The sequence below is a fragment of the Mugil cephalus genome, chromosome 6, assembly GCF_022458985.1.
Source record: "Mugil cephalus isolate CIBA_MC_2020 chromosome 6, CIBA_Mcephalus_1.1, whole genome shotgun sequence".
In the NCBI taxonomy this organism is placed as follows: Eukaryota; Metazoa; Chordata; class Actinopteri; order Mugiliformes; family Mugilidae; genus Mugil; species Mugil cephalus.
The window spans coordinates 2,845,702-2,859,055 of NC_061775.1; the positions used below are offsets into that span (position 1 = coordinate 2,845,702).

Sequence of the window (13,354 nt, forward strand, 5' to 3'; positions counted from 1 at the left end):
TACATCTTAAATGATATTTTCATCCTGACATCTATCTTTTATAATGCACAGCTGTACGTATGATAAAATATTGATGAATAACAAAATGCAAAATGTACAGAAATATCTTGTACTACAGTGAATTTCCACACAGTAATGTTTAAACTGGCTTTTCAGGCAAATAGTGATAGAGATATATTAGGGAATAGTAATTCTGGAAATAAAAAAACGATCAGATTCGTAATATACTGAGTAGGAACTGTGCTTTTAATAAGCTTGGGAATTGACTTCATATCCTGGCTCTTACATAGTACTTGTAGTACTCCCACTCGTGGCTCTGTTCTTATTAGTCACAACATAAAAGTCACAGTCTGAGTCACAGTTACTCACCCACACACTGGTTCCACTGGTAGTGCTGCACATAGCCCTGAGGACAGCCACAGCGGTAACCTCCCAGCATGTTCTGACAGCCGTGCTGACAGCGGTGGTTACTGCTACATTCATCAACATCTGAGGAAAATAAAAAAAAATAAAAAATTCCTATTATTAAAAGTGACACCTAGTGCCACTCAGGGCAACCACAATTAATGGTCCCCCTTTCTAATGACCTGAGAATGTCTGGGAATGGAAAACCCTTTGTCGTCACTCTCAGACTTAGAAAATGTGTTTATTACATTAGGACTCAACTATTACTTTGTTACCACTAAAAGAAACGTCCACAAGCTTCGGACAATGCCGCTGCTCAGCTTTAACTTGCTCCAGCATAAGAGGCCGCGTTGCTCAAACTCTTGTTAGTCTCCCCTGTTTGCAAGTCAGCTTTAGAATGGATTTTAAGATTTCACTGTGGGTGTTTAAAGTGTTACACGATCAGGCTTCTTCAGGTAATCTTTTAACTCCTGAAATCGTGTTTACTCACCCTCACACTCCAAGCCTGTGGTGTCCAATGAGAAACCTTTAGAGCATTCACAGTTGAAGCTACCGGGTGTGTTGATACAAGAGGCCTGGGAACCACACACACTGCTCTGACCCGTACACTCATTGTTGTCTACAGAGAAATGACAAAGATTAAACTCATTTTGAGATGAGAATTTTATATAAACAGTGTGTGTATCACATTTAATTAATTGTCTCTTTGTTTACATCTAGGAGGGAAGCTCCGAAGTTCTTATACTAACCAATGCAGGCGGTCTGGTGCTGGGTGAAACCAGAGGGACACTTGCATGTGAAGCCTCCAATGGTGTTGACGCAGAGGAACTGGCAGTTATGCTGTTTTGTTGAACACTCATCCAGATCTTGGTGGGAGAGAGGAAAGCGCAGAGGTACCATGAAAACCAAATCACATAGAGGGATGAAGCCTCAAAGTCATAACGCTGGTTGTTAAACATGATATTAGAGCAATATTTCATTTAAAATATTGATAATTAGCATTATCCACTTAGTGGAGCAATATACAGAACACAGACTGGTGAAAAGAATGAGATTACTAAGACAGCTGATTATAACCAAGGCGATCGAGTAGCACCTTGTGTTTTTATGAGGCTTCGAAGAAGCCACAAACGTTAAGTTATAATTTATGCACAGATAAAAAAAGATGAAGAGTCCATGAACCTTTGCAAGTCTTGCCATCTGGCTGCAGGGTGTATCCTCTGGGGCAGGAGCAGAGGTAGCTGCCTTCTGTATTTTTACACAGGAAGTTACAGGGTTTGGGAGACAGACTGCATTCATCCATATCTGAAATATGCACGAAGGGAGACAAAAAACAACAAATGTGAGAAATGCAGAACGTGTAAATTGCTGGAAGTCTTAAACTTTTTGCAATATTCAACATCACTGGGCCGTACCGACGCAGGAGGTTGCTGTGAAGTCAGTTTTGTATCCCACATTACAGTGACAGCGGAAAGATCCGATGGTGTTAATACACTGGCCATTGCGGCACAGATCTGGCATCACCTGGCACTCATTTATGTCTGGGAAAACAGAGACAAGTTAGAAGGTGATCTGGATTAAACATATGTTCACAGAATCTCTATGTGACTGCTCTGTTTCTCAAAGCTTTATTTAACTCACAAATTACAATTCTATTTGTTTAGCTATTGTAACTAACTCTGATTATTCCATTAAAAAAGTTGAAGTGATATTGTTTACATGACTTGGTGTATCTCACCTCTGCCATCTGTGGTGTAGCCAGGTCCCAGTGGACACATCCTCTTGTACTGTACGGTGCCAGGCAGTGGGCAGAGCTCACACTGTGAGCCCCAGCCTCGACCCGTGTTACAGCAGCACTCAGACTTGGTCACACTGTTCCTGTTGGTGGATGACTGCTGGCACATAGTCTGCAGAACCTCTGTGAAACAGTAGCCCTTTCTGTTGTCTGAATGAAAAGATGACAGGAGTGTCTGGAGTTAGAAATGACATTAAACAAATTGACTTTTTGAGTCTTTGTGCTTCTGGACAGGCAGGTGCGTGTAGTTCCTCAACTGAATTTACAACAAGAGGACAGTTTTAATTATGGCATCTTCAGCAGGTTCTTTATTAGTAGAGATCTTACCAATGCATTCAGTTCCAGTGGAGCTCGGCTCAAAACCGTCATTGCACTCACAGCGGTAGCTTCCCACTGTGTTGACGCAGCGGCCGTTCTTACAGATGCCAGGCTTGGCACGGCACTCATTCAGATCTGCCAGTGTACACAGCAAAGGATGGCAGGATGAGAAGAGAGAAGAGGAGAGTAAATCCAGTTACATACTTCACATGTGTGTGAGATTACTTCTCTCTGTCTTTTTTTTACTCACCCATACATCCCTCTCCATCTGGTCGGCGCTGCATGCCAAGAGGACAGATACACATGAAGGTACCAATCAGGTTCTTACAGGTCATGCCCTTGGAGTCACAGTCATCCAGTCCTTCTGAGCACTCATCCTGGTCTATGAGTTGCAATGACAGATGACTTTTAGGTTACAAAACCAGCTAAAGCACTAGTAAGACAGATGACAGATGCTAAAGGGATAAAAGTGTTATATGATTAGCTATTGAAAATACTCAGTTATAAGATCCCAGTGTCCTGTACAGTACTTGTACAGTACTATATCTACGTATTTAACTTATGTGAAGAAAATACACAATCAAGGGACAGATACTAGGCAAAAAAGCTATTACTAGGAAATGAGGAAAGAGGAAAGGAAGACATCTACACAAAAGCCTACAGGAAGCTCAGCTCGAAGATAAATGGATGAAATGGACGATATTCAAGACCGAACAGCGATAAAGACAAGGCTGTGCCAAGGCTGTAACTCTCTTGTGTTTGTACTTGCTCTTGTATTTACCGATTTTTATGCTGATTTTGCCCTTATTTAAAAGAAAAATTCTCAATAAAAACTAAAGTGACCCTCTCACCTCTGCACATGCGCTGGTCGTCTCGTAGCACATAACCAGCTGGACACATACACTCGTAGGAGCCAAACGTGTTGACACAACGGAAGGCACAAAGCAGAGGATTCTGGGAGCACTCGTTGATGTCTTGAGACAAGAAGAGAGGGAAGGGTGTTTTAATTGGCTGACACATTATTCTGATGATAAGTGGAACTGTACAAGGACATATTGCTTCTACGACTAACCTTCACAAGTCATCATCGATCCTGGTTCAAAACCCTCCTGGCAAGAACACTCAAAGCCTCCCACGACATTGGTGCAGGTTCCATTTCCACAAGGGTTTCCTATCGAGCACTCATCAGTGTCTGGAGCAGCCAGAGAGCAGGGGATAAAAAAAGAAGACGCAATTAAAGTCAATAAAACATTTATACTGTACCTAGAATTTAAAAGCTTTTATTAGAAGTTAAACCCAAAAAAAAGGTCAGACTATACTGCGGGAAATAAGCCAAAGCATGGCTCTACAAAAAACAGACTAGGATGTTAATATTGATTTTCTGCGACACAGCAACAAATATCCTGGCAGTCAGAGTTCCTAAAACGAAGCTGTTGATATTTCATGGTCTGCTCAGCTGTTTCATAATAATTGATCAATGACCAATGAGCAATAAAAGTGATATGTCACATTAGTTTGGAAACAAAGCATGAATTACATAATAGTCATTGTTTAGTTTAACTGCATTAACTATCTCACCAACACAGTTGACTCCGGTGTAATCCAGGTTGTATCCAAAGGGACATTCACAGCGGAAGGAACCGTCTGTATTGATGCAGATACCATTCTGGCAGATGCCTGGGTTATCCAGACATTCATTCATATCTACAAAAGATCATTAGCATGGTTTAACAATACACCCAAAACCCAGCCATAATTTCCATTTCTAAGGAATCAAAGTGATGAAGCGGTCACCTTCCCGAGCATCACCAGGTCCAGGCAGGGCTCCGTGGCCGTAGGGACACAGAGTATCAAAACCAGCTGGAGACACAACAAAAAAAAAATGTCAGTTTTATGTTTTTGCAATTCTCACTATATGTGTGTGTTTCTGTCTTACAAATACACATGTGTGTCTGTGATACACACCATCGCTTTCTCGTGGACACAGCTCACAGGGCAGCCCCCATCCTTCTCCGGCCATCTTGCTGCAGCAACACTTGGCCTTGGTGGTGTTGAAGGCCTTGGGGACAGAGCACTTACCTGCCTCAAACTTGGTGAAACAGAAGCTCTCCCTGGTATCTGTGAAAAGGAAATTCAAGTATGATTATTCCGGAGCTTTTCTGTCAAGAGTGAGGCTTTCAGTGATGTAAACATGTGATCTTGACGGTTTCCTCTCACCATAGCACCGCCGTTTGTTGTCAGAGAGCACGAAGCCCGGCTGGCATGAGCACTGGAAGCTGCCAGGGGTGTTGGTGCAGGTGCCAAACTGGCAGATGCTGGACTCCACATCACACTCGTTGATATCTGGGAAGGGAGCGCAAGAAGACAGGGAAGATGAGGGAAAATGGAAATACTGGAGCATGTACTGCATATTAGAGCAGATGGTCTGAGTACTAATGTGTTTGACTCCCTGATGTTAAACTGCAGATGTTTGTCCAGGCTCGTGGCTATTTGAACAAGCTGTTGTGAATATGTGTGGAACGTGTAGTGCGTACTGAAGTGTGTCTATCACTTTATACGTGTGTGTCTTACCTATACACTGGTCATTTTGCACCTCGTAGCCTGGAGGGCAGATACATCTGAAGGACCCATCCAGATTCTGACAAGTTCCCGGAGAGCAAGTGCCAGGCAGACTCACACACTCATTGATATCTGTGGAAAAACGGGATATTATAATAACGTCCTGTAACTTTATGACTCTGTATGTCAAGGCCATACATATCTAGTGACTCACCAACACAGTTCTTCCCATCAGGCGTATTCTCATAACCCTCATGGCAGAGACACTGGAAGGAGCCAAGTCCATTAATACACTGTCCATTTCTGCACACTTGACCCTGGAGGGCGCTGCACTCATCTATGTCTGTAAGATATATGTTAAGTTAGGGACCCAGCAGTCATTCCTTTGATTTTAGGTACACTTACAGAAAATGAAAAGGAAGATATTGCGTTACCTTGACACCTTGAGTAATATTCAAATTCAAAGTAGTCTGATATATTTCCACACTAAACACAACGTTAAAAACACAAACTGTATATCTAAATCTCATCTCATATCCGTGCAAATGTAACACAACAGCAGAGAAGGTCAGCATTTATTGAAATGTAAAGACTTAATCTTTAATAATATGCTGACTAAACCCTTGTCAAGGCTTTGACCTTTAAAAGAAAGTGATATATGCTAACTAATGACCTTTGTGGAGCAGAACAGTAAATGATTCATACCCATGCAGTCATTGTTGTGTGTGAGCTCAAAGCCGGGGAAGCAGAGACAGTTGTAGGATCCCACTGTGTTTTTACAGGTACCGTTACCACATGGCTGCCTGTCACACTCATCAATGTCTAAAAGACACACAAAATAACACAAGTGGGTAAAAACATCAAACATACTTCAAATACAAAACAATACAAAACATAGTCTGTGGCTACATTTGTCCCATTTTGCAGGATTACACAAAATAATGCTGTGTATTTTTAGTATACTTTCAGATTGGACTCCTCACCCATGCACATAGTCTGATCAGCTGTAGCTTTGAAGCCATTGTGGCAGAGACAGCGGTAGCTGCCCTGTGTGTCAATACACTCCCCATGGCTGCACACATTAGGAATCTCCTGGCACTCATTGCGATCTGTGAAGAAGCAACAGGAAAAAACATGTTAACATAATATAGAGTAGGACCGATACTAACGCTCGTAATGTATAGGTTGTGTATAACAGAATAAAGTCAAACAAGCCAATAAATGATCTAGTCTTGAGTGAAAAGCGGAAGAGTAAATTATCATCCGTCTGCAGAATTCTATTGCTGAGTACTGCAAATGCAAATTATAACACTTTCCTTATCTGTCCTCCCCCTTGGTCTTTTATGACAGGAAACCCCAGTGAAGGCCTGTCAGACAGGCTGCACTCACCCACACAGGCCCCGCTGGGAGAGAGTTTGAAGCCTGGCGAGCACTCGCAGCGGTAGCTGCCTGGAATATTGATACAGTTGGCATTGCGTTGGCACAGGTTGTCCCCACTGCTGCACTCATCAATATCTGCACCCGGGAAAGAAAGAGAGAAACAGTGGACATCAATTGTAGGCTCTGTAACTGCCTCGTCAGACTAGGCTGTCAGCTTGTGGACAGCAGGACAGAAAACACTACATGGCCAGTTTGGCTCTGGTAGAGTTCAGACAGTCGCTGGCAGGTTTTGGATGATTGATGCTTCTGGCAGGGGATCCCAGTCAGAGCTACTATACTTGTCTTTGCAAGGACGTAATTCACGTTGGTGAAGGCAGCATTAACTCCACTGAGTGGACCGATTGTAAAAGTGTCTCTTGGCCAGACAGTGAATGTCACTGTGTGAGTCTGTACTGTTCTTTGATAGTGTATGTGCATGCTTCTAAGTGCATAATTTAGTGTAGTAGTATATTAGCATGCAGTGACTCAGCAGCTCAGTGAGGAGACAGAGTTATGAGGTAAAAATGTTTGAATGTGTATGTATTTGTGTGTGTGTGTGTGTGTGTGTGTGTGCGCGTATATACGTGCAAAGGCAACAGATAAAAGAAAAAAATTGTGATTTTGTTGTACTGGAGTGGTACTCATCAATGTAGTTGCCGTCGTGGAATGAGTCACAGAGGAACAAAACCATAAAACTAAGTAAAGCCTGAGTCTTACCTTCACAAATGAGTAGTATGTTGTTGTAGCTGAAGCCCATTGGACATTCACAGCGGAAGCTCCCGATTTGGTTGATACACACTCCATTAGCACAAATTCCAGGGATCTCCCTGCACTCATCGATATCTACAAAGAAACACAGCAGAATGATATCGTGCTAACTGCAAACATTTCAGCTTGAATGGTTCATTTGAAGGTCAGATTTCTGATAGGCTGCCAGAGTTAATCTTACCAATAGGCTTGCCAGTGTGAATGTCAATGATGAAGCCAGGAGCCTGGTTACCACACAGTATCTGGTACTCAGCTGAAAGCAGGAGAAATATATATAAAAAAGAATATTCATTCATTCAAAGCAAGGTTTTAGCAGCAGCTTTGAGATTTTCAGCAAACTCACAGGTAGCAGGAGTAGGACAGGCCTCGCATGGCTTGTTCCAGGCTTTTCCCACATTGTAGGCGCAGCAGCACATCTTCTTGGTCATGTTGAAGGACAGCTCATTCTCACATGTGTCGTTGAAGTTGCGGTAACACACACTCTTCCTCATGTCTTCATTGCAGGGAGGAAAGAACAAGTGAAACATTTTGCAAGTTTGCTTTAAAATGTGACATTAACAAAAACATATGACTGTGTGCCTGATGTCTACTTCACTCACCCATGCAGTTGTTTCCTCCATTAACTTGCATGTATTCAGGAGGACACACACACGTGTAGTTGCCCAGAGTGTTGTAGCAAGTGCCAGGCCCGCAGATCCCAATGTGAGCTGTGCACTCATCAATATCTGCAAATAAAGATATGATAACGGAAAGATTAAGTGGCAGCACTCATGTCCCCAATAAATTATCCAAATAAAAATATCTAAATTCAATGTGATTTTCCCTTCTGTCCTTACCTTCACAGATGCGAGTCTGTTCATTGAGATAGTAGCCTGCTGGACACTCACACTGGAAGCTGCCAAATGTGTTAACGCAGTTTCCGCCCTGGCAGAGACCTGGAAGCTCCTGGCACTCATCAATATCTAGTAAATAATTGAAATTGTTAAATTCGTCAGTGCTGCTAATCTATAGACATCTTGTTAGATGGCATTTTTCGCATTTTGTTAGCAGTGCTTGGCTGCTACACTAGTTATTGACAGCAGGACAGTTTACCTTCCAGGATGACAGTAATGGGATTGGGCCTGAACCCTTCTCCTCCTGGACAGAGAGTCTTGTATTCCGCTACAGACAGAGACACGCAGTAAATAACTGTGACTATTCTTTTCAAAAGACAATAGTATAAGTAAATGGCTTGTCAAGGTTCTGTGGTGCCTACATGAGTTAGCGGCAGGGCACAGTTCACACGGGTTTCCCCAGGCTCTTCCCTCGGAGCAGCAACAGGAAGCTCGGGTCACACCCACTCCAATCTCTGCACTGCAGGAGATTCCTCCATCACCACGAGCAAGGATGTCCAAGAAGCAGTTTCCAACACGGGTGTCTGAGAAAGACATACAAAGGTGTGTGAGTCCAGAATGAAAGAAACAATTGTTTGTCCCACACACCATTAAGTATATGTTCAGTTCAGTTGTAGTGAGTCAGACATAAATCACAAAATTTTAGTCCATTACCCAGCAGTTATCTTTTTGCCAGAGAGAGAGTGGAGACTTCCACTTTGAACTTGTAAAAATGTACTATATGGGACAATAGTGGCTAACTATAAAAGACCTTACCTCCAGCCTTTAATGACACCCAACTATACATATAAATGGTTAGTGTAACTCACCTACACAGCCCACCCCAGTGGGGTTGAGCTCAAAGTCGGCTGGACAGTTACACATGTAGCTCCCTGGTGTGTTCACACAGATTCCATTGATGCAGTTCACAGGGTCTGCACATTCGTTGATGTCTGCAGTGTAAAGTGACACATATTATAGATTGGTTTTACACTGCTGAGTTGAAATCTCAAATCTTTTCATTTCTCAAAAGCTTACTTTTGCCACAAACTAAAACAATGTGGACTAAGAAACAATGTGAAATAAAATATCAGATAGTTGGCAAACCATTCCATTCTGCAGCTAAAACAAATACAGTAGCTGACACAGATAACATTACTTAGAAATTATTCAAATAATCTGTTGGACTATCATCTAAACAATTTTTGGTTTAGCCAAAGAAATATACAGTAAGTACTAACAAGATGCTGCACTCTGTAGTGTCTTATTTTAGAGATACAGTTGCTGAAGTACTACACTAACCAGTGCAGTTTCCTCCACTACGGTCCAGTTCGTAACCGTCATCGCACACACAGCGGAACATCCCTGGAAGGTTCTGGCACGTCCCAAACACACAGATGTTCTGGAAATTACATTCATCAATGTCTGTGGAAAATCCAAATAGGAGAGCGGAACTGTTTGTTACAACACTGAAAAAAATTAACAGCGAAAATAAGAGATTGAAACAGGACTGAATGAGTGGGGCACCTTGGCAGGCCTTGCTGTCTTCTGTGGGAGTGAAGCCCATCTCGCACTCGCAGCGGTAGCCTCCTGGAGCGTTCAGACACTGGCCATTCTCACACAGGTTCACATTGTCTGCACATTCATCCATGTCTGAAACAGAACAAACCAAAGCAGTATAAACTTACAGTACAGTGGATGCTTAGAAGGTAGTATTCAATCAGAACAGCTTTGACAGTCTCACCTGAGCATGAAAAGCCATCTCCATTGAAGCCCTCTTTGCACGTACACCTGTAGGATCCTGGTGTGTTGACACAGTCTGCGTTGGGGTTGCAGTTGTGGTCCTCTGCAGAGCATTCATCCTCATCTGCAGAAAGTTAGAGGAAAGTGTGAAAATTCAGGGTAAGACAGATTGATTGTTCAGGAGACATAACGGCTAAGACATGAATCATGCTCACCCTCGCACTTGATGCCGTCTCCCACCCAGCCATCTCGACAGCGACATTTAAAGCTTCCTGGCACGTTGATGCAAGCGGCATGCATGTCACAGTTGTGAGCTCCAATTTCACACTCATCGACATCTAGGAGAAAGTCCAAAAGTTCAGTTATTGAAGGAACTGGCAATAAGTTATCTGTTTCTGTGTAACAGCCAATACAATAAAACAAAATAACAGTTCATAATAGCTTCACTCAACAACTCTTTTATTTAAAGACAGGACAGGACTGTCTAGAGGAATAATTCTTTCAGCAATGACTTTGGTAAGTATACTGATAAATAATTAATTTCTAGAGTATAGACCTGTAATAGACCTGCATATAGTAACCACTACTATATGCATGAATAAACCATCTCAACAGTCAGCCCACATATGGACACATGGAGTCCCAGACCTCTCAAACACAACTGCCCTGATTTTCAAATCTGTATACCTGTGCAACCCGTGGATCCCTTTTTGACAAAGTATCCCAGCTGACAGTGGCAGATGAAGGAGCCCTTGGTGTTCTCACAGTCGCCGTGGAGACAGATGTTTGGGTTCAGATCGCATTCGTTCACATCTGGGAAGCCAGAAATGGACAGACACAGATTATACAAGAATGTTCTCACCTTGGAGATTACAGTGACAGAGAACAAGACTGACAGGGGACGTCCCACAGAAGGCCAGATGGACGCAAAAACACATCTATATTTATATGTAAGTCAGAGACTGAATGAATAAATGAATGCGTCAGAAAGGAAAAATAGAAATGGGGAAAAACGGATTCAAAAATGGAAGGTTTGTTATTAGTCCCACCGATACAGGTCCTCATGTCCATGGAAGCCATGAATCCATCGTAACAGAGACAGCGATATTCCCCAGGAATGTTGGTACATTGTCCTCCATCACAGATGTCTGGGGTCTCCTCACACTCATCAATATCTATCAGACGCAGCAGAAAGAACGGTTTTATTGTGCTAGGGGCAAGAATACAATGTACTTTGTGACATTGCTTAACAGATGGTACTTTGGAATAAAGATTTGACCACAACATATGTGATTTCTTCTTACCTGAACATGTCCTGAGGTCAGGCATGAGAGCATAGCCCTCACTACAGCTGCACTCATAGCTACCCTCCGAGTTGGTGCAATGGGTTTCACAGCCGCCATTCATAATTGTACATTCATCAATATCTGCAAGGAGATGCCACAATTAACAAGTTAGAAAAAAATGAATAATATAGAACAATATATGCAGTAAAGCTTAGCTCTACTCACCAACGCAGCCTTGCCGGTCCGGCGTGGCCTGGTAACCAGTGTCACAGGAGCACTGATAGGTCCCCGCCATGTTGACACATTGGCCATTCTTGCACAAGTTGTCACTCAGCTGGCACTCATTCACATCTGGACCAACACACAAGCACAGAGAATTTAATATTACAGAAGATGGTGCGGAAAAATTGCCTCTCCTCTTTAAGTGAGGACTCAAAATTGCATCCATTTAGTTTGTTGGTGTGAATGCACTTAGAGTATATGTGTAACCCACCTTCGCATGCAGAGCCATCGGTGCTGAGCGAGTGGCCAGCGGGACATTCGCACTCATAACTGCCTTCTGTGTTCAGGCAGGTTCCTCCGTGACACAACAGGGGGTTTCTCTCACACTCGTCAATGTCTGTCAGCAAAATGTGAGGAATGGAAGGAAGGATGACATCGATAAAAAGGTGAATAAATTGAAAATAATGTGAGAGGAATGCAAAAATTGTGTGAATGGCCAAACATGCTTTGGACTGACAAAAATTCACATAGTGTGTTTTGCGTCGTTTTCGTGTTTCAAACGTACCCATGCAGTTCTTCATCATCATGAAGCCGCTTTCGTAGCCCTCAAAGCATTCACACTCAAAGCTGCCGGGTGTGTTGACACATGTGCCATGACCACACAGATCAGGGGAGATGCGGCACTCATCAATGTCTAAAAACACAAACAAAACATATCAGAAAAGGAAACTCATTGAGCAGTGACTTCACTTATTTGAAACTGGTTTCACTCCCTCTGCCATTCCCTCATACCTGTGCAGTTCCTCTCTTCGGCGGTGAGAGCGAAGCCATTGTTGCAGCGGCACTTGAAACTGCCGATGGTATTTCTGCAATTTCCGTATGTACACAAACTCTGGAACACCTTACACTCATTGACATCTGGAAAGAAACACATACAAATGTATTGAATTGCGGCTGTAATGTGAATGGATAGCTGAGGACAAGTAAATTCTAGATTTCCTTTATGCACCAAATATGTAGACAGATTCATTAGGCTGAGAACGGTACCTTTGTAGAAGGGCCTGCCAGTCAGAATGTCTCCTCTGTTGGCAAAGCCAGGTCCTCTGGGACAGATGGCTCTGAACTCAGGTGTGCCTTCTTTGGGACACTCCTCACAGTCGATGCCCCAAGCTGCACCCACTGTACAGCAGCACATGTCCACACGGTATCTTCCTGGCAGTGGCTGACCACACTCATCCTCATGCCACTTCATGTAGCACTGCTCACTACGCATATCTAGAACAATGAATAGGGAAAACAAAAACATCACCATTTGTGTCTCTCCATTACACAGCAAACAGATGACGTCTGATTTCTTTTGCGGGTCTCTTACCCACGCATGTGCGACCGGTACTGTCCAAGGTGAGGCCTTCAGCACACTCGCAGCGGAACGAGCCTTGGGTATTCACACACCGGCCGTTTGTACACACTCCAGGGAACACCTCACACTCATTAATGTCTACAGGGAGTGGGATATTATAAGAAACGTGATTTCAAGATGAAGCAAAAAAGATACACATTTTTTATTGAGGCACATTACAAGGACAAAAAGATAAAGGGTCAGTGGTGGATGAAGGGAACACTGCAAATGTGTCACCCCTCATTAAGTTTTCAACTTACCTTCACAGACGAGGCCCTTCATGCGAGCAAATCCTCGAGAACAAGCAGTGTCTGAGGAGACAAAAGATGAGATTAAACTACTGTATATTATATACGTGATACTGCTTTACCTTAAATTTAGATTTTACACAAGTTATACATATATATGTTCTTACACCAGTGAAGTTTCTTACAATATGTTTGCATTGCTTTTTCTGTTTTAGTTGTTACAAGCTTAATGCTGCTTTGATCCAAAATGTCTTAACAGTTTTTTAATTAAAACCATTTCCGAAAGTCAACACTGCACAATTGTGTCTCTGCGTGTGAGC

General features: G+C 42.8%; 1 protein-coding gene across 1 annotated transcript in view; it reads right to left on the reverse strand.

Annotated features, from left to right (window-relative positions):
- fbn2b (fibrillin 2b) overlaps positions 1-13,354 on the reverse strand; it is a 60,063-nt gene that overhangs the window by 3,580 nt on the left and 43,129 nt on the right. The window contains exons 22-62 of the mRNA XM_047587033.1: positions 13,047-13,097; positions 12,760-12,885; positions 12,435-12,662; positions 12,180-12,305; positions 11,953-12,081; positions 11,659-11,784; positions 11,391-11,516; positions 11,184-11,306; positions 10,929-11,054; positions 10,567-10,692; positions 10,095-10,217; positions 9,881-10,003; positions 9,664-9,789; positions 9,439-9,561; positions 8,967-9,089; positions 8,520-8,681; positions 8,357-8,425; positions 8,101-8,226; positions 7,864-7,989; positions 7,608-7,757; positions 7,446-7,517; positions 7,214-7,339; positions 6,467-6,592; positions 6,061-6,186; positions 5,783-5,899; positions 5,292-5,420; positions 5,090-5,209; positions 4,736-4,861; positions 4,484-4,636; positions 4,313-4,378; positions 4,097-4,222; positions 3,591-3,710; positions 3,370-3,492; positions 2,769-2,900; positions 2,528-2,653; positions 2,144-2,350; positions 1,821-1,946; positions 1,588-1,710; positions 1,155-1,271; positions 896-1,024; positions 370-489 (exon numbers count right to left, since the gene is read on the reverse strand). Of these exons, the coding sequence (XP_047442989.1) occupies positions 370-489; positions 896-1,024; positions 1,155-1,271; positions 1,588-1,710; positions 1,821-1,946; positions 2,144-2,350; positions 2,528-2,653; positions 2,769-2,900; positions 3,370-3,492; positions 3,591-3,710; positions 4,097-4,222; positions 4,313-4,378; positions 4,484-4,636; positions 4,736-4,861; positions 5,090-5,209; positions 5,292-5,420; positions 5,783-5,899; positions 6,061-6,186; positions 6,467-6,592; positions 7,214-7,339; positions 7,446-7,517; positions 7,608-7,757; positions 7,864-7,989; positions 8,101-8,226; positions 8,357-8,425; positions 8,520-8,681; positions 8,967-9,089; positions 9,439-9,561; positions 9,664-9,789; positions 9,881-10,003; positions 10,095-10,217; positions 10,567-10,692; positions 10,929-11,054; positions 11,184-11,306; positions 11,391-11,516; positions 11,659-11,784; positions 11,953-12,081; positions 12,180-12,305; positions 12,435-12,662; positions 12,760-12,885; positions 13,047-13,097 (5,148 nt within the window). The remainder of the gene's footprint in view (positions 1-369; positions 490-895; positions 1,025-1,154; positions 1,272-1,587; positions 1,711-1,820; positions 1,947-2,143; positions 2,351-2,527; positions 2,654-2,768; positions 2,901-3,369; positions 3,493-3,590; positions 3,711-4,096; positions 4,223-4,312; positions 4,379-4,483; positions 4,637-4,735; positions 4,862-5,089; positions 5,210-5,291; positions 5,421-5,782; positions 5,900-6,060; positions 6,187-6,466; positions 6,593-7,213; positions 7,340-7,445; positions 7,518-7,607; positions 7,758-7,863; positions 7,990-8,100; positions 8,227-8,356; positions 8,426-8,519; positions 8,682-8,966; positions 9,090-9,438; positions 9,562-9,663; positions 9,790-9,880; positions 10,004-10,094; positions 10,218-10,566; positions 10,693-10,928; positions 11,055-11,183; positions 11,307-11,390; positions 11,517-11,658; positions 11,785-11,952; positions 12,082-12,179; positions 12,306-12,434; positions 12,663-12,759; positions 12,886-13,046; positions 13,098-13,354) is intronic.